The sequence below is a fragment of the Plecotus auritus genome (assembly GCF_963455305.1).
Source record: "Plecotus auritus genome assembly, chromosome: 6".
Taxonomy (NCBI): Eukaryota; Metazoa; Chordata; class Mammalia; order Chiroptera; family Vespertilionidae; genus Plecotus; species Plecotus auritus.
In genome coordinates, this window is record NC_137773.1 from 40,258,497 (window position 1) to 40,282,617 (window position 24,121).

The following is a 24,121-nucleotide window of genomic DNA, read 5'->3' on the forward strand; positions in this document are numbered from 1 at the left end:
GAGAGGGATAGAGAGTTAGAAATATCGATGAGAGAGAAACATCGATCAGCTGCCTCCTGCACACTCCCTACTGGGTATGTGCCAGCAACCAAGGTACATGCCCTTGACCGGAATCGAACCTGGGACCCTTGAGTCCGCAGGCCGATGCTCTATCTACTGAGCTAAATTGGTTAGGGCAGTTTTTTCTTTAGAGAAAAAGATATCTTAATTTTGTTGATACTTTTTAATTCTCTATTTTGTTTATTTTTACTCTAATATTTATTTACTTCCTTTTGCTAACACTGAGTTTAGTTTGTTCATTTTCTCATTCTTAGGCGTATAAAGTTAGGTTGTTGATTTGGTATCTTTTTTTTTTTTAATGTAGGCACTTTCTGCTATGAATTTTCTGCTTAGTATTTCTTTGCTGCATCCGATAAGTTTTGGCATATTGTGTTTTTATTTTCATTTGTCTCAAGATATTTTTAAATTTTTAATGGAATTTCTTCTCAGACCCCTTGGTTTGTTTAAGAGTGCATTATTTTCCACATGCCTGAATTTTCCAGTTTTCCAACTGCCATTGATTTCTAGTTTCATTCCATTGTGATTGGAAAAGATGCTTGGTATGATTTCAGTCTTCTGAAATTGTTTTGTAGTCTATTACATGATCTCTCTTGGACAATGTTTTATGTGTACTTATAAATATTTCTCTCTTTTCTGCACCCAGCAAAGCTAGAGAGCGCTCCGGTTCCTGAGTAGGGGCAGCTGGGGAATGAGAAAATGAAAGAAAGAGACAGACACAGAGATAGAAGGAAAAAGCTGGGGCCGGGTAGGACAGCTGTCCTCTAATGGAAAGACAGTGACCCAGAGCCTGTACAGCCTCTGATTATAACAAGATTAACATGTATACAAATGTTCTTGTTTTGGCAACACTTGCTGCACCTCCCACAGCCCATTAGCTAGTTAGGAAGGAATTAGGGAGGACTACAAGGTCAGGCTTAACAATGCTAGGAGAGCTTTGCCCTCCAGGCTGGGACTTGTTTGTGGCCCTGCCACAGGTCAGCCTGAGGCTTGACCCTAGAGCCGCTCCCTACATGTACTTGAGAAGAATGTGTGTTCTATATGTGTCTATTAAGTTCAGGTGGTCTCTAATGATGCTCAAGTTCTCTGTTTTCATATTAATCTTCTGTTTGATAATTCTCTTAATTATTGAAAGCCCAGTAGTATACTATGCTATTGTTTTCTTGTCTATTTCTCCTGTCAGTTCTGTCAGTGTTTGCTTCATATATTTTGGTGCTCTGATGTTATGTGCATATATATTTATAATTATTTTCTAAAATATGTTTAAAACTTTATTTTCCTAGTGAATCGACCTTTTTATCATTACATAATGATCCTATTTATGTCTAGTTATAGTTTTGAGTCAGGTCTATTTTGCCTAGGTCGGGCCACCTCTGCTCTCATTTGTGTATATCTTTTTTTAGCCTTTTAATTTCTGTCTATGTGTGTTTATATGTAAGATGATATATCTTGTAGAGAGGATATAGTTGAATTGTAATTTTTAATCCAGTTTTTCAAATAAGTTTTACATTTAAAAAAATATATTTTTATTAATTTCAGAGAGGAAGGAAGAGGGAGAGATAGAAACATCAATGATGAGCATTGATCGGTTGCCTCCTGCATGCGCCCCAGTGGGGATCGAGCCCGCAACCCCAGCATATGACCTTGACAGGAATTGAACCTGGGACCCCTCAGTGTGCAGGTTGATGCTCTATCCACTGAACAAACTGGCTAGCGCAAGTTTTACATTTTTTGATTTACAGTTGACATTTAATATTATATTTTCAAGTTTGTAGCATAGTGGTTAGGCATTTATATAACTTACTAGAGGCCCAGTGCACGAAATTCGTACACTGGTAGGGTCCCTAGCAGCTGCCAGCTGCCAGCTGGGTACTCTCTCCCTTCCCCTGGCCCTGCCCCCTGGTTGAACTCCTAGACAACTCCTGGTCGAGGGGACAATTTGCATACTATGCTTTTATTATATAGGATGAGGTGGTCCCTCGGGTAAGTCTAGTACCCCCCGGCACCATACATAGTTCTTACATTATTATTAACTAGAGGCCCAGTGCATGGATTTATGCACCAGTGGGGTCCCTCGCACTGACCTGCAGGGATTGGGTCGAAACTGGCTCTCCGACATCCCCCAAGGGGTCCTGGATTGCGAGAGAGCGGTTCTTGGGTGACACATCCCAGAATTGGGCTCCCTCCTCTCTGGTTCCAGGTATGTCACTGAGAATCGCAGCTGCCAAGTCACCACAGCTCGGCAGCTCCTGCATTGAGTGCCTGCCCCCTGGTGGTCAGTACGCATCATAGCTTATGGTTGTAGCGTCTGCCCCCTGGTGATCATTGCACGTCATAGCTACCGGTTGAATGGTTGGACAGTCACTTAGGCTTTTATATACACTGAGTGGCCAGATTATTATGATCTCTGAATGCATAATAATCTGGCCACTCAGTGTGTGTGTATTAGAGGGGTGTGTGTGTGTGTGTGTGTGTACATACACACACACACACACACACACACACTTATACACACACACACACACACACACACACATATACATTAGAGGCCCGGTACATGAATTCGCGCATGGGTGGGGTCTGGCCAGCCTGGCCAGGGGGAGGGGACATGGGCAGTTGGCTGGCCTGCCTGCTATTCGAACTCCTAGTCAGGGGGACAATTTGCATATTAGCCTTTTATTATATAGGATATACACTGAGTGGCCAGATTATTATGCGTTCAGAAGTCATAATAATCTGGCTACTCAGTGTATATACTAGAGGCCTGGTGCACAAATTTGTGTACCAGTGGGGTCCTTCAGCCTGGCCTGCGGGATCAGGCCAAAACCGGTTCTCCAACATCCCCCGAGGGGGTCCTTGATTGTGAGAGGGCGCAGGTCAGGCCGAGGGACCCCACCGGTGCACGATTGGGGCCGAGGAGGGACCGCAGGAGGGCTCCAGGGTGTGTCAGGCCCGTCTTGCTCAGTCCCGATTGGCCGGACCCCAGCAGCAAGCTAACCTACCAGTCGGAGCGTCTGCCCCCTGGTGGTCAGTGTACATCATAGCTACTGGTCAACTGACCAACTGTCTGCCCCCTGATGGTCAGTGCATGTTATGGCGAGCAGTTGAGCAACCTTAGCATATCATTAGCATATTACGCTTTGATTGGTTGAACAGACGACTGTACACTTAGCATATTAGGCCTTTATAATATAGGATAGATAGATTATATTCCCCAAACTGTACTTTACATCCTAGTGACTGTTTTGTAACTGCCAATTTATATTTAATCCCTTCTTTTTTTCCTAGTTCCCCACATTTCTTCTATCACTTTTTTTTAAGTATCTATGAGTCACGATATCCCACCATAGTGGTACATTGTTGTAATTGATGAACCTACCCTGACACATCATAATTACCCAATGACAACAGTTTACCTTAGGGTTCATTCTTGGTGTCAGACATTCAGATGAATGTATAGTGACACATATCCACCATTGTGGTATTATACAGAGTATTTTCACTACTCTTAAAAGTCCTATGTGCTCTGCCTATTTAACAACCCCCTTCCTCTACTCCAGGGGTCCTCAAACTATGGCCCGTGGGCCACATGCGGCCCGCCGAGGACATTTATCCGGCCCGCCGGGTGCCACTGCCTGTCCTGCTTAGCAGCCGACTCGTCCCAGGCCCGCAGTGTGCATAGGAATTTGTTCATAGTTGTTTTTTTAAACTATAATCCGGCCCTCCAATGGTCTGAGGGACAGTGAACTGGCCCCCTGTTTAAAAAGTTTGAGGACCCCTGCTCTACTCTTTGGCAACCACATTTTATAGTCTCCATAGTTTTGCCTTTTTCAGAATGTCATATAGTTGGAAACATATAGTATTTAGCCTTTTTAGCTTGGCTTTTTTTCCACTTGGTAAAATGCATTTAAAAAATTTCTTCTGTGTCTTTTTGTGGCTCAATAGTTCATTTCTTTTTAGTGCTGAATAATATTCCATTTTCTGGATATACTACAGTTTATAAATCCATTCACTTGCAACTTGGTTGTTGCCAAGTTTTCATAATTATGAATAAAGCTGCTGTAAAAACAATTAAGTTTCAACTCCTTTTACATTATTTTTAAACTAGAGGCCCAGTGCATGACAGTCATGCACTGGGGGGAGGGCGGGGGAGGGTCCCTCAGCCTGGCCTGCGCCCTCTCGCAGTCTGGAGCTCCTTGGAGGATGTCTGTCTGCCTGCCGCCTGAGGCCCGGTCCTTAGCACTGCTGTGGAGGCAGGAGAGGCTCCCACCACTGCCGCTCACCAGCTGTGAGCCTGGCTTCTGGCTGAGCAGCGCTTGTCCTGTGGGAGCACACTGACCACCAGGGGGCAGCTCCTGCATTGAACGTCTGCTCCCTGGTGGTCAGTGTGTATCATAGAGACAGGTCATTCTGATGTTGGATTGATTTGCATATTAGCCTTTTATTATATAGTAGTTTATCGCATTGAAATTTTATGGCTTGTTTCCATATGTACTGTCTAAGGTGTGGGAGCCTTTGCCAGCTTGCCTATGACTTTTTCTTTTTGGTCTGAACTTTTGTGTTCCCTTTTTTGAAAGAACATCAGCATTGCCACATTCAACTGAGACAGGAACAGCTTCCTCTGAGATCATCATATCATGAAATCCCTTTTGCCTCTTTAGACTATATCCTGCATTCTGTAAGCTTTATCATTCTGCTCCCAAAGAGCTTACAATATAACTGAAGCATGTTAAGTGTGTTAAAGTTTTATAGGGAAATTATAATAGTTACTTGTTTTATCATTAACTCAAAGAAAAGTGGTGTGATACATTGATATTCTGACCACAAACATGACAAGAAATTTTTAAAGCAAGTACCCATCTATATTTTCAGATTTTGACATTCATGGCATACATTTTTTATGTCATTGAGGTAATGGTATATATTTAATTATATTTTTGGTAATTCTGTTGAGAAATATTTCTGTTTTATAATGTGAAATTCACTGCAACCATGATAATAAAGTATGTATAGAATACTTTTAAAATTCATGTGGTAGTACTGATTAGTAAATATTCTATCTGAATATCCATTCAATATTTTGCATAATCCAGAGAGATGTTATTTAAAATAATTCGTGAGAAATTTTATGATTTTATCTGACTTAGAATCTATATTTGAATGTTAATTGTATCTGTCATTATAGGATACTAATTTCAGCTTTTAATCTCTTGGAGCTTAAGCCAGAGTGTTTTTGAGAGTTTCCCTTCTCTGTACCTTTGAGAGTATAGAGATGGCTGCATGGAAACAATGAGTTTTCCTCTAACTTTTTAGTTAATACTGAACTTGTTTCTCCTCTTTTAGCTGTGCGGTCAGAGAAGAAAAGACTTAGGAAGCCAAGCAAGTGGCTTCTGGAATACACAGAAGAATATGATCAGATATTTGCTCCTAAGAAAAAACAAAAGAAGGTACAGGAACAGGTACACAAGGTATGTTCCAACATTTCTATAGTCTTTTAGTAGTCCTTTTAAGATGCTGCAATTTTGCCTTCCTATATCATTTTTTGTCTTTATGGGATAATATTTTCCTTAACTAGGATCTTACTTTTGTTTGTTTGTTTGTTTTTGTTAACCTTCACCTGAGGATATTTTTCCATTGATTTTTAGAGAGAGTAGAAGGGAGGGGGAGAGAGAGAGAGAGAGAGAGAAACATCGATGTGAGAGATACACATAGATTGGTTGCCTCCCACACACGCCCAACTAGGCCCTGGGATCCATCCTGCAATCAAGGTAAGTGCCCTTGACCAGAATTGAATCCACGACCATTTAGTCTGAGGGCCGATTCTCTGTTCACTGAGCCAAACTGGCTAGGGCCGTGGTCGGCAAACTGCGGCTCGCAAGCCACATGCGACTCTTTGGCCCCTTGAGTGTGGCTCTTCCACAAAATACCACAGCCTGGGTGAGTCTATTTTGAAGAAGTGGCGTTAGAAGAAGTTTAAGTTTAAAAAATTAGGCTCTCAAAAGAAATTTCAATCGTTGTACTGTTGATATTTGGCTCTGTTGACTAATGAGTTTGCGGACCACTGGGCTAGGGCAGCTGGGATCTCTTTTTAAGTGTTTACCTCTAGTTTCTGGTACAATACTTAGCGTATAGTAGTTAGAAAGAAATATATAAATTAGTCTTTGTGTAGTGTGTGTGTGTGCATTTCCCCCTTTTCTTACAAAGGTGATTTTTGGTGATTTAAGGATAAATGTTAGTAAAAAACACCATAAAAAATATGTAGTATGATCCTAACTTTTTAAACAAATCCCTTATTGATTTATTTTTATTTTATTTTTTAAAGTATATTTTTATTGATTTCAGAGAGGGAGAGGGAGATAGAAATATCAGTGATGAGAGAGAAACATCTATTGACTGCTTCCTGCATGGCCCTTACTGGGGATGGGGCCTGCAACCTAGGCTCTGTCCGGGAATTGAACCAGTAACCTCCTGGTGCATAGATTGATGCTCAACCACTGAGCTACACCGGCTGGGCATGGTTGTTATATTTCTTAACTTTCTTTAAATGTAGATAAGTCCCTTTTTTCATTCCCTATCTATCTAAGCAATGCAAGTACCACATTTGGTTTATCCCATCTTGTAATGCAATTGTGTGTGATTGCTTCTTAATAGGTGTCACTAAACTTGGTTCTCTATCCTCTATATTCCCTGTTAAGTGGACATTGTAGCTAACAATTTGATAGATTAAACTTAAACATTTTTAGCTGGATTATATCATAGGTGATATTATGTTACATAGTGCATGACATCAGAAGGCAATTAACATCCAATTAATTATTCACAGTGACGAATAACTGACTTTTCCCTTTTAGGTTTTATTTCTTTTGCTCAAAAAGCAGTATGCGTCAGCCATTTCCTTGATAACTTTTTAAATACCAGCTGAAGATCCTTGCCTATATTAGGAGTTAACAAAATGAAGACATATCTTTTTTTTAAATCCTCACCCAAGGATGTTTTTTCCATTGATCTGTAGACAGAGAGTGGGAGGGGGGTCGGGGGGAGACAGAGAAACATTGATGTGAGAGAGACACATCAACTGGTTGCCTCCTGCACTTGCCCTAACCAGTGCCGGGGATTGAACCTGCAACCAAGGGATGTGTCCCTGATGGGAATCGACGTGAGACCCTTCTTCAGTCTAACCACTGAGCCAAACCGGCCAGGGCAAGACTTACATTTTATTATTTCTTCTACTAGAGGCCCGGTGCACGAAATTTGTGCACGGGGGAGAGGGGTGTCCCTCAGCCCAGCCTGCACCCTCTCCAATCTGGGACCCCTCGAGGGATGTCCGACGGCCCGGAATCGGGCCTAAACGGGCATCAGACATCCCTCTCACAATCCAGGACTGCTGGCTCCCAATTGCTTGCCTGCCTGCCTTCCTGATTGCCCCTAACCGCTACTGCCTGCCAGCCTGATCACCCCCTAACCACTCCCCTGCCAGCCTGATTGATGCTTAACTGTTCCCCTGCCAGCGTGTTTGCCCCCAACTGCCCTCCCCTGCAGGCCTGGTCACCCCTAACTGCCCTCCCCTGCAAGCCTGGTCACCCCTAACTGCCCTCCCTTGCAGGCCTGGGTCCCCTCCCAACTGCCCTCCCCTGCAGGCCTGGTCCCCCCCCAACTGCTCTCCCCTGCTGGCGTGATCACCCCCAACTGCCCTCCCTTGCAGGCCTGGTCCCTCCCAACTGCCCTCCCCTGCTGGCCATCTTGTGGTGGCCATCTTGTGTCCACATGGGGGCAGGATCTTTGACCACATGGGGGCAGCCATCTTGTGTGTTGGAGTGATGGTCAATCTGCATATTACTCTTTTATTAGATAGGATAGAGGCCTGGTGCACGGGTGTGGGCCAGCTGGTTTGCCCTCAAGGGTGTCCCGGATCAGGGTGAGGTTCCCTTGGGGTGTGAGGCAGCCTGGGCGAGGGGCCTGTGGTGGTTTGCAGGCCGGCCACGTCCCCCAGCGACCCAAGTGGAGGCCCTGGTATCTGGGATTTATTTATCTTCTATAATTGAAACTTTGTAGCCTTGAGTGGAGCCAAGCCTTCTGCTTGCTCTGTGGCTGCAGCGATTTTTGTTGGGATTTATTTATCTTCTATAATTGAAACTTCGTAGCCTTGAGTGGAGGCCCAGGCCAGCTAGGTTGTACAGAAAGCTTGCCTTTCTCCATTGCCGGGCCAACTCAAGCCTCCTGCTCTCTCCAGCTCTGTGGCTGCCACCATTTTTGTTGGGATTTATTTATCCTCTATAATTGAAACTTTGTAGCCTTGAGTGGAGGCCTAGGCTGGCCAGGGAAAGCTTGGCTTCCTCCATTACCAGGGAAACCCAAGCCTCCTGCTCGCTCCGTGGCCACAGCCATCTTAGTTGGGTTAATTTGCATACTCGCTGCTGATTGGCTGGTGGGCATGGCTTGTGGTTATATCGGAGGTACAGTCAATTTGCACATTACTCTTTTATTAGATAGGATTGTTAATCTCTTCCTGTACTTAATTTATAAATTAAACTTTGTCATAGGTGTGTTATGTATAAGAAAAAACATAGTATATGTAGGGTTCAGTACTACCCAGAGTTTCAAGTATCCACAGTGGGTCTTAGAGCATTCCCCCGCAGGTACTACTTTATAACATAAAATTTATAATTTTAACTATTTTTAGGTGTACAGTTCTATGCCAGTGGTCAGCAAACTGTGGCTCACGAGCCACATGCGGCTCTTGAGTGTGGCTCTTCCACAAAATACCACGTGCAGGCGTGCACGTACAGTGCGATTGAAACTTCGTGGCCCGTGTGCAGAAGTTGCTTTTTGGCTCTCAAAAGAAATTTCAATCGTTGTACTGTTGATATTTGGCTCTGTTGACTAATGAGTTTGCCAACCACTGTTCTATGCCATTAAGTGCATTCACATTGTTTTGCAACTATTACCGCCATTCATCATCTCCAGAACTTTTTCATGTTCCCAAACTGAAACTCTGTACTTATTATTTAAAAACTTCCTATTTACCCCTTTTCCAACCCATGGCAACCACCATTCTATTTTTCATCTCTGTGAATTTTATTATCTAGGTACTTCAAATAAGTCAAATTATACAATATTTATTTGATTGTGACTAGCTTATTTCACTTAGTGTAATGCCTTCAAGGTTCATTCCCATTGTAGCATGTGTTATAATTTTATTTCTTTTTAAGTGCATTATTTTTTTTGACAGTCAGATTACTTTGGCCTATGGATTCTATTTTTATTTTTTTGTTCTTAGGTAAGTTCCCGCTGTGAAGAGGAAAACCTTTTAGCTCGAAGTCGATCTAATGCTCAGAACAAGCAGGTGGATGAGAATTCTTTGATTTCAACCAAAGAAGAGCCTCCAGTTCTTGAAAGGGAGGCTCCGTTTTTGGAAGGGCCCTTGTCTCACTCAGAACTTGGAGGTGGACATGCTGAGTTGCCACAGCTGACTTTGTCTGTGCCTGTGGCTCTGGAAGTCTCTCCACGGCCTCCCCTTAAGTCTGAGGAATTGCTAGTTAAAACACCAGGTAAGATGCGGATGGGGTCTCAGTATGTAAGTGGATATGACTAGAGAAAGTAGGAGATTTTAGTATGTTTTATTTTAGTGTGTTTTGATGTAAAGCCAGTGGTGTATCTCTACAACAAAACTACCCACTTTGTCCTGAGAAATCCCTAAAGTACTGGCTAAATGGATAAAATGACCATGAATTGGTGGCACACTGTTAAAAAGACATTTTGAAAAACTACTCTCCTTACTCCATTATTGCTGTTCATGACTGTTGATCAACTACCATGTGAGTCAACATGAAGATAGCAGGGTTTTTGAGGAGAGTCACTGCACACTGTGAAACTTATGCTTCAGATACTGGATCACCAATCCTTGTGTTACTTGGGAAGTTGTTTAACTGTTAAACTTATTTCCTCATCTATAAAATGGAGATTATAATGTAATAATGTATAATGTAATTTACCTGACACATAGGGAGCAGTTTTGTGTAAATATTCTCTTGAAGTGAATTGCCGTTGGTTTTCACTTTGTTATTCTTTATATATGTGTCACTGGATCTAACTAAACATACTGTGTCTAATTCATCTTCTGACTGTTGAATATTGTGGTCAGTAAAAGTTGGTTGTAGCTTTTTACATTCCCAAGAATACCTTGTGATGATATTCCTTTAAGAAAAGTATCCTAATTGTGTTTAATCGAGTAAGATAGAATAAAAAAGACTTTAAATAGAATAATAGTTAATATTTCATTACCTACTATGTGCCAAACTCTGTTATTAGGCTTTTAACATAATTTTTAAGAACAATCTTGCAAAGTAAATAAATGTCTTTTATTAATTAGGAGCAGAACAAAAATTCTAATCCTAGTTCATTTATGCCCAGAATTCAGGCTGTATTTCACCTTACTTCTCCTTTGGTCCTTACTATAATTGAATTGCTCTAAAGGCAGTTCTGCCCTTTTGATGTCTTCTTGTGTTCTTTTGTGATCACACACACACACACATCCACACATTAGTTTGTCTATATTGAGAACTATATTTTATATTAAGTAACATTTTAGAATAAATAAATTCCTACCCTACCCCTCCCCACAATGTGATGAGAAAAACATTAAAAAATATGGTGACTCATTTTTGTGTAGTGTATAGATTTTTAAAAATTAGCTTGTGCCTAGTTTCTACATCATCTAATGAAAAGATACATGTATTTCAGGAAATTATGAAAGTAAGCGTCAGAGAAAACCAACTAAGAAACTTCTTGAATCAAATGATTTAGACCCTGGATTTATGCCCAAGAAAGGGGATCTTGGCCTTTCTAAAAAGGTATGTTATTTTAGTCAATTTAAATGCTTAACCTATACATAGAAATTATAGAATGCCAGCATACACTTGGTCGATCTGAGAAATCCTATATTAAGAGACTATTTTGCATTTATGTGGACATGTGTAACATTTGGTTTTAGGTTTTCATTACAAATGAAAATGAAAAAAGCTTTTAAGAATGAGTAAAGCGTAAGCCAGTCAGAGAAAGATAAATATCACATGATCTCACTCATATGTGGGATATAATGATAAACATAATTTGATGAACAAAAATAGATCCAGAGACAAATGGCAGGGGAGGTGGAGAGTTAGAGAGCAACCAAAGGACTTGTATGCATGCATATTAGCACAACCAATAGACAGAGACACTGGGGTGGTGGGGGCTTGCCCGGGGTGGGAATGGCTGGGGGCGGAATGTCAATTGGGGTGAAAAGGAGACATATGTAAAACCTTAGACAATAAAAAAAAAATTAGGATAGCCCTGACCGGTTTGGCTCAGTGGATAGAGCGTCAGCCTGCGGACTGAAGGGTCCCAGGTTTGATTCCGGTCAAGGGCATGTACCTTGGTTGCAGGCACATCCCCAGTAGGGGGTGTGCAGGTGGCAGCTGATCAATGTTTCTCTCTCATCGATGTTTCTAACTCTCTATCCCTTTACCTCTCCCTTCCTTTCTGTAAAAAATCAATAAAATATATTTAAAAAAACATTAGGATAAAAAACGAAAACAAAAAAAGATTGATTAAAGTTTGTGTTTGTTGTAAATAAACGTTTAAACTTAAGGTTTTGAGTTTACAGTCTTGGTTTTTCATTAGCCAAGCAGGCATGGTTAAATAGTAGATGGAAATAGAAAATTATTTTCTAATTCTATAATGGAGGTAACAACTGGATACTGATTCCTTAAGAAACATCTTGTGCCCCTTAAGTATGAGGAATGGTAGTTAGAATTTCAGTTGTAGGTTGCATAGATTCCCTATTAAAATTTTGTTAAAGAATAACTGCATATTTTAATTCAGTAATTTGAGTTTTTGGACTTCTTTCTTTAGCTATAGGAAATTCTTATTTTTTTAACCCTACATTAAGGCCTCTTAAGTTTTTTTTTTTTCATTATTTAATACATTTTTATTAATTTTAGAGAAGAAGGGAGAGAGGGATAGAAAAATTAGAAACATCAGCTATGAGAGAGAATCATTGACCCGCTGCCTCCTACACGCACCCCACTGGGGATCAAGCCTGCAACCCAGGCATGTGCTCTTGGCCGGAATCGAACCCGGGATCCTTGAATATGCAGGCTGACACTCTATCCACCTAGCCAATCCAGCTAGGGCAAGGCCTCTTAAGTTTTTACCCATCTAGATTAGTGCACAAATATAAATTTTAATTTATTTGTATTCTTCTTTTTTAATTTCATTTTTTAAAATTTTTTATTGTTGAAAGTATTACATATGTCCTCTTTTTTCCCCCATTGACCCCTTCTGGTATGCCCCACCCCCTCACCCCCCCCCTTCACCACCCTATTGTCTGTGTCCTTGGGTTATGTATATATACATACAAGTTCTTTGGTTGATCTCTTCCCACCCACTCACCCACCCTCCCCTTTCTTCCCTTTGAGATTCTGCATTTTTTTTCTATGCTTCTATGTCTCTGGATCTATTTTGTTCATCAGTTTATTTTGTTCATTAAATGAAAATTTTAATTTATTTGTGTTCATATTCCTCATTTTAGAGGCAGAGAAGCATCATACAGACTGTCAAACTACAGCGGAAATCCTGGGAGGGTTGGGGGGCAGGTAAGAGATCAACTAAAGGACTTTTATGCATGCATATAAGCATAACCAATGGATGCAAGACACTGGTGGCGGGGGGGTGAGGGGAGCCTGGGGGAAGGTCAATGGGGGAAAAAAGGAGACATATGTACTACTATTTGTAATACTTTAAACAATAAAATAAAATAAATAAAATAGTCAAACCCATAAAAAAATTCCTCCTTTTATTTATTTACTTTTTATTTATTTTTTTATCTTTTGGGGACTTAGTTTTCTCTTTGTCGTTTTTTTTTTAATATTTTTTATTGTTTAAAGTATTACATATAGTAGTAAATATATCTCCTTTTTTTTGCCCGTTGACCTTCCCACAGCCTCCCCTACCCCCTGTTGTATGCCCTCATCCCACCCCCCCCAGTGTCTTGTGTCCATTGGTGTGCTTATATGCATGCTTAAAAGTCCTTTGGTTGATATATTTCCCTCCCTCCCCAACACTCCCCAGCCTTCCCGCTGTAATTTGACAGTCTGTTCAGTGCTTTACTGCCTCTATATCTATCTTTTTATTCATCAGGTTATAATGTTCTTTATTTTCCATAAATGAGTGAGATCATGTGGTATTTTTCTTTCATTGCCTGGCTTATTTCACTTAACATAATGCTCTCCAGGTCCATCCATGCTGCTCCAAATGGTAAGAATTCCTTCTTTTTTATAGCATCGTAGTATTCCATTGTGTAGATGTACCATAGTTTTCTAATCCACTCATCTGCTGATGGGCACCTAGGCTATTTCCAAATCTTAGCTATGGTGAATTGTGCTGCTATGAACATAGGGGTGCATATATCCTTTCTGATTGGTGTTTCTAGTTTCTTGGGATATAATCCTAGAAGTGGGATTACTGGGTCAAACGGGAGCTCCATTTTTAGTTTTTTTAGGAAACTTCATACTGTTCTCTACAGTGGCTGCACCAGTCTGCATTCCCACCAGCAGTGCACGAGGGTTCCTTTTTCTCCGCATCCTCACCAGCACTTTTTTGTTGATTTGTTGATGGTTGCCATTCTGACAGGTGTGAGATGGTACCACATTGTCGTTTTGATTTGCATCTCTCGGATAATTAGTGACTTTGAGCATGTTTTCATATGTCTCTTGGCCTTCCTTCTGTCTTCTTTCAAAAAGATTCTATTTAGGTCCGTTGCCCATTTTTTTATTGGATCATTTATCTTACTTTTATTAAGTTGTATAAGTTCCCAGTAGATGTTGGAGATTAAACCTTTATCAGTGATAACATTTGCAAATATGTTCTCCCATACAGTGGGCTTTCTTGTTGTTTTGTTGATGGTTTCTTTTGCTGTGCAAAAGCTTTTTATTTTGATGTAGTCCCATTTGTTTATTTTCTTTTTAGCTTCCATTGCCCTAGGAGCAGTGTCAGTGAAGAAATTGCTTCGGCATATGTCTGAGATTTCTCTGCCTGTGGATTCCTCTAGTATTTTTATGGTTTCCCGTCTTATGTTTAAGTCCTGTATCCATTTTGAGTTCATTTTTGTGTATGGTGTAAGTTGGTGGTCTAGTTTCATTTTTTTGCATGTATCAGTCCAATTTTCCCAACACCATTTATTGAAGAGACTATCTTGACTCCATTGTATGTTCATGCTTCCTTTGTCAAATACTAATTGAGCATAGTGGTTTGGGTCAATATCTGGATTCTGTATTCTATTCCATTGGTCTATATGTCTGTTCTTGTGCCAATACCAGGCTGTTTTGAGAACAGTGGCTTTGTAGTACATCTTGAAATCTGGTATTGAGATCCCACCTACTTTGTTCTTCTTTCTCAGGATTGCTGTGGCTATTTGGGGTCTTTTTTTATTCCAGATGAATTTTTGGAGAGTTCTTTCTAGGTCTATGAAATATGCCATTGGTATTTTAATGAGGAGTGCATTGAATCTATAGATTGCTTTGGGTAGTATGGACATTTTAATGATGTTGATTCTACCAATCCATGAACATGGTATGTTCTTCCATCTGTTTACTTCTTCCTCTATCTCTTTTTTCAGTGTCCTGTAGTTTTCCGCGTATAAGTCTTTTACCTCCTTAGTTAAGTTTATTCCTAGGTATCTTAATTTTTTTGCTACGATGGTAAATGGGATTGCTTTTTTAGTCTCTCTTTCTGTAAGTTCACTATTGGTGTATAGAAATGCCATAGATTTCTTGGTGTTAATTTTGTATCCTGCTACATTGCCGAATTCATTTATTAAGTCTGTTAGTTTTTTGATGGAGTCTTTTGGGTTTTTTATGTACAATATCATGTCATCTGCAAATAAGGACAGCTTTACTTCTTCTTTTCCAATTTGGATGCCTTTTATTTCTTCTTCTTGTCTAATTGCAATGGCTAATACTTCCAGTACTATGTCAAACAGGAGTGGTGAGAGTGGGCATCCCTGTCTTGTTCCTGTTCTTGGGGGAAATGGTTTTAGTTTTTGCCCATTGAGTATGATGTTAGCTGTGGGTTTATTATATATAGATTTTATTATGTTGAGGTATGATCCTTTTATTCCCACCTTGTTGAGAGTTTTTATCAAGAAAGGGTGTTGGATTTTGTCAAATGCTTTTTCTGCATCAATTGATATGACTATGTGATTTTTATTTCTCAATTTGTTTATGTGATGTATCACGTTAATTGATTTGCGGATATTGTACCATCCTTGCATTCCTGGGATAAATCCTACTTGGTCATGGTGTACGATCTTTCTGATATACTGCTGGATCCGATTTGCTAGAATTTTGTTGAGGATTTTGGCATCCATGTTCATGAGGGATATTGGCCTGTAATTTTCTTTCATTGTGTTGTCTTTATCTGGTTTTGGTATTAGGGTGATGCTGGCTTCATTGAAGGAGCTTGGAAGTGTTCCTTCCTCTTGAATTTTTTGGAATAGTCTGAGGAGGATAGGTTTTAATTCTTCCTTGAATGTTTGGTAAAACTCCCCTGTGAAGCCGTCTGGCCCCAGGCTTTTGTTTGCTGGAAGCTTTTTGATGACTGCTTCAATTTCTTCCATAGTTATTGGCCTATTGAGATGTTTAGGTTCTTCCTGATTGAGTTTTGGAAGGTTATATTTTTCTAGGAATATGTCCATTTCCTCCAGGTTGTCCAGTTTGTTGGAATAGAGTTGTTCCTAGTATTTTTTTTAACAATCCTTTGTATTTCGTTGGCGTCTGTTGTTATTTCTCCTCTTTTATTTCTGATTTTGTTTATTTGGGTCCTCTCTCTTTGCTTCTTGGTGAGCCTGGCTAGAGGTTCATCAATCTTGTTTATCCTTTCAAAGAACCAGCTCTTGGTTTTGTTGATCTTTTGTATTGTTTCTTTGGTCTCTATGTCATTTATCTCTGCTCTGATCTTTATTATTTCCTTCCTTCTGCTTACACTGGGCTTTTCTTGTTGCTCTCTTTCTAACTCTTTGAGTTGTAGGGTTAGGTAATTTATTACCATCGTTTCTTGTTTTTTGCAGTATGCTTGTAGAGCTATGAACTTCCCTCTCAAGACTGCTTTCGCTGTGTCCCATAGCTTTTGGATTGTTGTGTTTTCATTGTCATTTGTTGCCATGATGTTTTTTATTTCTTCTTTGATCTCTCTGGTAACCCAGTCATTGTTTAATAGCATGCTGTTTAGTCTCCATGTGTTTGATTTTTTTAGATTGCTTTTATTGTAGTTGATTTCCAGTTTTATGCCACTGTGATCTGAGAAGATGCTTGATATGATTTCTATCTTCTTGAATTTAAAGAGACTTTGCCTATGACCCAAAATATGATCTATCTTTGAAAATGACCCATGTGCACTTGAGAAGAATGTATATTCTGTGGCTTTGGGGTGAAATGTTCTGAAGATGTCAATTAATTCCCTCTGGTCTAGTGAGTCATTTAGGATTGATGTTTCTTTGCTGATTATTTATTTAGAGGATTTGTCCAATGGTGATAGTGGGGTATTAAAGTCTCCTACTATGATTGTATTGCTGTCAATCTCTCCCTTGATATCCTCCAGGAGTTTTTTTATGTATTTGGGTGCTCCTGTATTGGGTGCGTATATGTTTACCAGAGTTATTACTTCTTGTTGGATTTCTCCTTTAGTATTATGAAGTGGCCTTCTTTATCTCTTGTTATGTCCTTCACTTTGAGATCTAATTTGTCAGATATAAGTATTGCTACCCCAGCTTTTTTTTCATTTCCATTCGCCTGACAAACCTTTTTCCATCCCTTCACCCTCAGTCTGTGTGCGTCTTTTTTTCTGAGGTGGGTTTCTTTTAGACAGCAGATATATGGGTCATGTTTTCTTATCCAATCCGTTACCCTATGTCTTTTGATTGGGGCATTTAATCCATTTACATTTAAAGTTATTGTTGATAGGTGCTTATTTGTCGCCATTTTTATTCTTTACCCCTGTGTTCCTTCTTTGCTTCTTATTTCTTTTTTTTTTTTACAGCAGACCCTTTAGCATTTCTTGCATTGCTGGTTTGGTGGTAATAAATTCCCTTAGTCCTTTTTTGTCTGTGAAGCTCCTGATTTCACCTTCAATTTTGATTGACAGCCTTGCTGGGTACAGTATTCTTGGATTCAGACCCTTCCTTTGCATGACTTTGTATATTTCATTCCATTCCCTTCTGGCCTGATGAGTTTCTGTTGAGAAATGAGTCGCTAGTCTGATGGGGGTTCCTTTGTAGGTAACTTTCTGTCTCTCTCTTGCCGCTTTTAAGATTCTTACTTTGGCCAAAACCGGTTTGGCTCAGTGGATAGAGCGTCGGTCTGCGGACTGGGAGGTCCCGGGTTCGATTCCGGTCAAGGGCATGTGACTTGGTTGCGGGCACATCCCCAGTAGGGGGTGTGCAGGAGGCAGCTGATCGATGTTTCTCTCTCATCGATGTTTCTGACTATCTATCCCTCTTCCTTCCTCTCTGTAAAAAAATCAATAAAATATATTTAAAAAAAAAAAAAGATTCTTACTTTGTCATTGGTGTTTGCCAATTTAATTATAATGTGCCTTGTCGTCGGTCTTTTGGGGTTCATTTTGCTTGGGACTCTGTGAGCTTCTTGGATTTGTGTGGGGTTTTTCTTCCCTATATCGGGAAAGTTTTCTGTCATTATTTCTTCTAACAGGTTTTCTATTCCTTGCTCAGTTTCCTCTCCTTCTGGAACCCTTATTATGTGGATGTTGTTTTGTTTAGTGTTGTCCCAAAGTTCCCTTAGGCTCTCCTCCTGCTTTTTAATTTTTTTTTCTAGAAGCTGCTCTACTTGGGTATTTTTTCCTACCTTGTCTTCTAGCTCACTGATGTGGTCCTCTGCTTCTTCTAGTCTACTCTTGATGCTTTCTATTGAGTTCTTTACATCAGTGATGTCATTCTTCATTTCTTCTTGGTTCTTCATTTCCTCTTGGTTCTTAAACATATTGTCGAATTTGTCCTCCATTCTTTTCAGCCACCTTATGACCATTTCTCTGAATTCTTTCTCTGACAGGTTGCTTGCCTCCATTTCATTTACTTCCTTTTCTGGTGATGCCTGCTTTTCTTTCGTATGCAGGCTGTTTATTTGTCTCCCTATGGTCTCTCTTCTCCGGGTGTTTGGTTATGTAGTTCTCTCTCTCCTTTCCGTGGTGGAGTGTAGAGCTCCTCTGAATCTGCATGTTTGCGCCAATTGGGGACCGGTTCCCTGGGGTTCGCAGCTGTTCGGTGGGTGCCGCAGTTGTAGATTTTCAGGCTTCCGATAATATCCACTTTCCCCTTCAAGATGGCATGGTCTCCGCCTCCGAGCAGGTCGCTCCGGGAGGGAACCCAGTAGCAGTGGGGGCTTCCCAGTCAGGGGAGCCCTGTCCAGCAGCCCCCCACCATCTCCTGGAGTATAGCTGTCCCTCAACTCACCAATAAACACTCCCTGTGCGACCCTTAGCTGTTCTTTCTATGTGCTCCAGGAGAAGGCTTGGGACACGTCTGTCTATTCCGCCGCCACTTTTTCCTCTTCTCAAAATTCCTCCTTTTAAAAACTGCATTATATCCTTTAAATTCTTTTATTCTTCTCAAACCAGTCTTATGACATGGACTTTTTAATTATTCTATGCTCATTTCCTGCCCTCCAGACTTTCTCTGTAGTTTGTATAACCTTCCATGATAGCATCTCTATAACTCACTATCCTCTCTTTGTACTTTACATTTTAGTAAGGCTATGATAATCTCCTTCTGTAGTGCTTTCTCTCCTGGCTTTGTCTTATTCAAATCTTAGATATTTTGCAAGATTCTGGAAGAGGTAAATGGGAAGGGCGAGGGAAACTGGAATTCAGTTGAATATTTTGCGCATAGAGTGACATTTGCAGTCAGATGATAAATTTAGTAGTATTATACAAGGTGAGTCATAGAAGGCTCACATGAACATGAGAAAAGTAGTATTCTTATTATTAACGTATGTAGTAAGCATTTGGAAATTCACACCTGTAGTTTATCTTGTTTTGTCCTCACACTTTGGGAACTTTATATCAAGGATGGCATCCATTATGTTGACTTTTTGTGTTGACTAAATTTTGTTTTATATTCATGATGAAGAAAATTATTTTTGTGGGAAAAAGATATTTTCTTGAAATGGAACTAATTCATACTGTGAATTACTCTTGATGTATACCTGTTTTGTCTTATTGTTGATGTAATTTATATTAATTAGATATTCCATGATTCATAGTTTTTTAATATAATTCCATCAAGTAAACAACTGTATAAAATCTAATAATTATACATACAACTTTAAGAATGGAGATTTTAAATACAGGGTGGAATAGAACTGAGAGAGTGAGTCTTTGGGTACATAACCCTTCTCTTTCTCCTCCCACTTTAGAGCTATATTCTTTATCTACATTTGGAGCATTAAAAAAAAAAAATCTGATGCCTTTCCCTATGAAGTTTTCGTTAAACCAGGATTCTGTATCTATGGCAGTAGACTGTTCAGCTTTTGGCATATAGTATAAAGTGTTTATTTTATGTTGCATTTTACTTATTTGTAGTGTTATGAAGTTGGTCACTTGGAGAATAACATTACTGAATCATGTGCTGCATCTCATTCTAAAAAGTTTGGTGGAGGTGAGTATTTATGACATTTAAAAAATAATGCAAAAAAGAGTGTGAAGCACCTTGTCAGTCAACTAGAAAAGTTATTATTATGTATGTAGGGAAGACCAGTGAGGTTGAAAGTTTAAAGACTTGTTTGCCCAAAATATGCATACTGAAACTATGCATGACACTAGAAAATTATATCACTTTCAGCTTGATCTGAAATTAGTTAAATGGAATTAGAATTATATTACTGTAGCCATGGCCAGTTTGGCTCAGTGGATAGAATGTTGGCCCATGCAATTGGGATGTGTGCGAGAGGAAACTAATCGATGTGTCTCTCACATTAATGTTTCTCTCTCTCTGGCTCTCCCTCTCTCGCTCTGTCTAAAAATCATTGGAAAAATGTCCTCGGGTGAGGATTAACAACAACAACAACAAAACGAATTATATTAGCTTAAGGAAATGTTAGGAACAGTAGAGAAAAATTAGCTTCTTAATTTTCTTTTTAAATAATTCTCTCCAGAATACATCATTATTTTTTTGGTTTTGTTTCAATTTTTGTTTCTATAGGACAGAAAATAAGGAATCTGAATTGAGAGGGAAATTGTAAATCATCTAAGCCAGTCTTTGACAAATAGTTTTAGTTTCTTTTTATCACATTACAACCTGAGCATATGCTTGAAAAAGAGAGCTTACATTTGCACCTAGTCCATTATGGTTGCTTCTTAAGGGCTTTGGAATCTTTTCTATTAAATTGGGAATTTTGGTTCAGTACACAGGTGGAATGGACAGCCCTTCATTCAATAACGAATATAATAGTTATAGTTTGAGCATTTATTCTACCAGGTCCCCTGCATAGGACTATTACTGCTAATCCATCTAAAGCATTATAAAGTGTTAGGATATCCTGTATAATAATCCTATATAATAAAGAGGTAATAGGCAAATTGATCCTCCCACCCTCGCACAAGATGGCCACCCCCATGTGGTCAAGGATGGCTGTCTCCATGTGATTAAAGATGGCTGCCACAAGATGGCCGGCAGGAGAGAGCAGTTAGGGGCGACCAGGTTGGCAGGGGAGGGCAGTTGGGGGTTACCAGGCCAGCAGGGGAGGTCATTTGGGGGCGATCAGGCTGGTAGGGGAGCAGTTAGGTGTCGATCAGCCTGGCAGGGGAGTGGTTAGGGGTGATCAGGCTGGCAGGCAGGCAAGCAGTTGGGAGCCAGCAGTCCCGGATTGTGAGAGTGATGTCCAACTGCCAGTATGGGATTGGACCTAAACCAGCCGTTGGACATCTCCCAAGGGGTCCCAGATAGGAGAGGGTGCAGGCTGGGCTGAGGGACACCATACCACCCCCCCCCCACCCAGTGCACGAATTTCGTGCACTGGGTCTCTAGTCTATATATAAAAGGCTAATATGAAAAGTGTCCCCTAGGGAGTTTGACCAGGAGGCCAGGAGTTCCATCGCTTGCTCTGATGTGCGCTGACCACCAGGGGATGGCGCAGAACGAAGGAAGGCCCCAGCCGGCAGCCTGGGAAGGAAGGCCCCAATCAGCCCTGATCACCATCAAGCCTAGGGACCCTACCCATGCATGAATTTCGTGCACTGGGCCTCTAGTTATTAATATTATCTCTTATTTTATAGAAGAAAAATGAACATGAAAGAGATGGCAGTGTTGGAGAACTATATCCAGACTCAACTAAATTCATTGCTACACTACTGTGTTGTTATCCACCCCAGATTTTCTCCATGCTAGTTTTTTTAATCACTTTGATAACTTGTCTGTCAATGACATTTATTGATTATTATCAATCCTGAGATATTAGACCAGATTTGAGCCCATTGCATCAGATGTGGTCTGCCAGCAAAGGGTATCATTGGAGGATTATATTTCATGTGGTATTAAATGCATACTTCTTTTTAAAAAAATAACTTTCTTTTTTTAAATATATTTTTTATTGATTTCAGAGAGGAAGAGAGAGAGAGAGAGAGAGAGAGAGAGAGAAATTCAATGATGAGAGAGAAACATTGATAGGTTGCCTCCTGGACGCCCCCTACTGGGGATTGAGCCTGCAACCTGGGCATGTGCCCTTGACCACAATTGAACCCAGGACCCTTCATTCCCCAGGCTGGTTCTCTATCCACTGAGCCAAACCTGCTAGGGCCGCAGTTCTTTAAATGTGATGTGTGATTATTAAGTTTTCTAGCAAGTAAATGTAGCAATATGTTAGATTATTTTAACCTTGTGTATAATTGTAATTCTTAGGTTTATCAGTTTGCTTGCTTGCTTTTTTGTTTTGTTAATCCTCACTGGAGGATATTTTTTTAATTGATTTTTAGAGAGAGTGGGAGGGAAGGTTAGAGAGAACTAAGGGGTGGGAAGGAGAGAGAGAGAGAGAGACATCAATGTGAGAGAGACACATTGATTGGCTGCCTCCCTCACCTGCTGATGCTCCAACCACTAGGCAACACTGGTCAGGGCTACTTACTTGCTTTTTTAAAAAATTGCTTACAAAATAATATTAGCTCTTCCTTATACTTTCATACTTAATTTTTTTTTTTTTTGTAAAACATACAACTTGCACTTTATTATTTGTATATTTCATTTAAATTTTTCTTCTTGTGCCCTAGCCAGTTTGGCTAAGTTTATAGAGCATTGGCCTGCGGACTGAAGGGTCCCAGGTTCGATTCCGGTCAAGGGCACATGCCTGAATTGTGGGCCTGACCCCCAGTAGGGGGCATGCAGGAGGCAGCCAATCAATGATTCTCTCTCATCATTGATGTTTTTCTCTCTCCTCCTTCCTTCCTCTGAAATCAGTAAAAATATATATTTAAAAAAAAATTTTTTTTTTAATTTTTCTTCTTGTGAGAATTTTGGACCTTACTTCTGCCATTACATTACCTCTTTCTTTAGTCATAGGCTATCAGTAGCATTGATAGCAGATCTTCATCTCCATTAGGCAGTCCAAGAAAGAACTAAGGCAGTTTTCCAAAGTCCAGATTCTGTTGATACCTAGCCTAAATATCTTGAAACATAGTATGAAACAACTCTTTAGATTCCTCTTGATGTTTCTATAACAAAGATTTAAAGTATGTGTAATAGAAAATGAGAGACTGCAATTTCATTTTCTAAATATGTCAGTTAGACCACACTTTCACTTTTTATTGTTGAATGTTCAAGGTTATAGTACCACTGTATGAATATATGAATATTCTTTTTCCCCTTCCTCTATGCCAAATTTTACATTTATTTTTTGTTAATCCTCACCTGAGGATATTTTTCCATTGCGTTTTAGAAAGAGTGTAGGGAGGGGGAGAGACATAGAGAAACATTAATATGAGAGACACATCAATTGGTTGCCTCCTGCACACACCTCAACCAGGGCCAGGGATCAAGGGTACAACTTAGGTATGTGCCCTTGACCGGAACTGAACCCAGGACCCTTTAATCCGCAGGCCGATGCTCTATCCACTGTGCCAAACCCACTAGGGCTAAGCCAGATTTTATATATTTCAACTTTTCATCTTAAGTCATACAGTGATATAATTTACTATCTTTAATCTTGGAAGCCAAGTTTTAATATTTTTGTCTGACTATATAAATGTATTTTCTCCTCATCTATAGGATATTAAAGTCCTTTGAGGAACTAGAAAGTCTTTTATTTCAACCATGCAGGACAGTGATTTTCAATCTGTGTGCCACAAGTATTTTTAAAATATGTAATACCTATTTTAGTTTGGGGCATTGACCTCTTTTCCCTTAGATTGTTAAAAAAAAAAAAAAGCCAATAGCCAACACAATAATAGCTGTCTGGTGAATGAATCAAAATTATACCTTTTTTGTTTTGTAAGATCCACAAAAAATATATAATACATTTTTTGGTGTGCTGCAGAATTTTAGTAATTAGTCTCTGTGTGCCATGTGATGAAAAAGGTTGGAAATCGCTGTTGTAGAATGAAATTGCTTTAGTAACCTATCTATACACTTAATATTTAATCTATATGAGACAGAATTTATACATTTGTAGCTAATTCCCCAACTACTTATATAGTCATTGGTAAGTCTCTTTACCTCTCTGCCCCTGGTTTCCTCATCTACAAAGTTGGAGAATTAAACAATAAATTTAAGGTTAGTTTTTACTCTAACATTCCGTAATTCTATGAGGGTCCTTTAGTTGAGGATAGGAGTTCTTGGACATGGTTATCATTCACTAGCAGGTAACATCTGTTTTCCTGTCATAGGCACTACCAAGATATTTGATAAACCAAGAAGGCGAAAACGACAAAGGCATGCTATAGCTAAGATGCATTGTAAAAGAGTGAAAAATGAAGACTCATCAAGAGAAACTCCAGGCTCAGAGGTATTACTCTGTTCCTAATCTTTTGA

The 24,121-nt window shown here is 39.8% G+C and overlaps 1 protein-coding gene across 6 annotated transcripts in view; it reads left to right on the forward strand.

Annotated features, from left to right (window-relative positions):
- Positions 1–24,121, forward strand: part of NSD1 (nuclear receptor binding SET domain protein 1) — a 146,528-nt gene that overhangs the window by 65,902 nt on the left and 56,505 nt on the right. For all 6 annotated transcript variants that reach the window (XM_080675638.1, XM_080675641.1, XM_080675640.1 and 3 more), the window contains 5 exons: positions 5,401–5,525; positions 9,335–9,605; positions 10,798–10,907; positions 19,687–19,762; positions 23,977–24,095. In XM_080675638.1, coding sequence (XP_080531764.1) covers positions 5,401–5,525; positions 9,335–9,605; positions 10,798–10,907; positions 19,687–19,762; positions 23,977–24,095 — 701 coding nt within the window. The remainder of the gene's footprint in view (positions 1–5,400; positions 5,526–9,334; positions 9,606–10,797; positions 10,908–19,686; positions 19,763–23,976; positions 24,096–24,121) is intronic.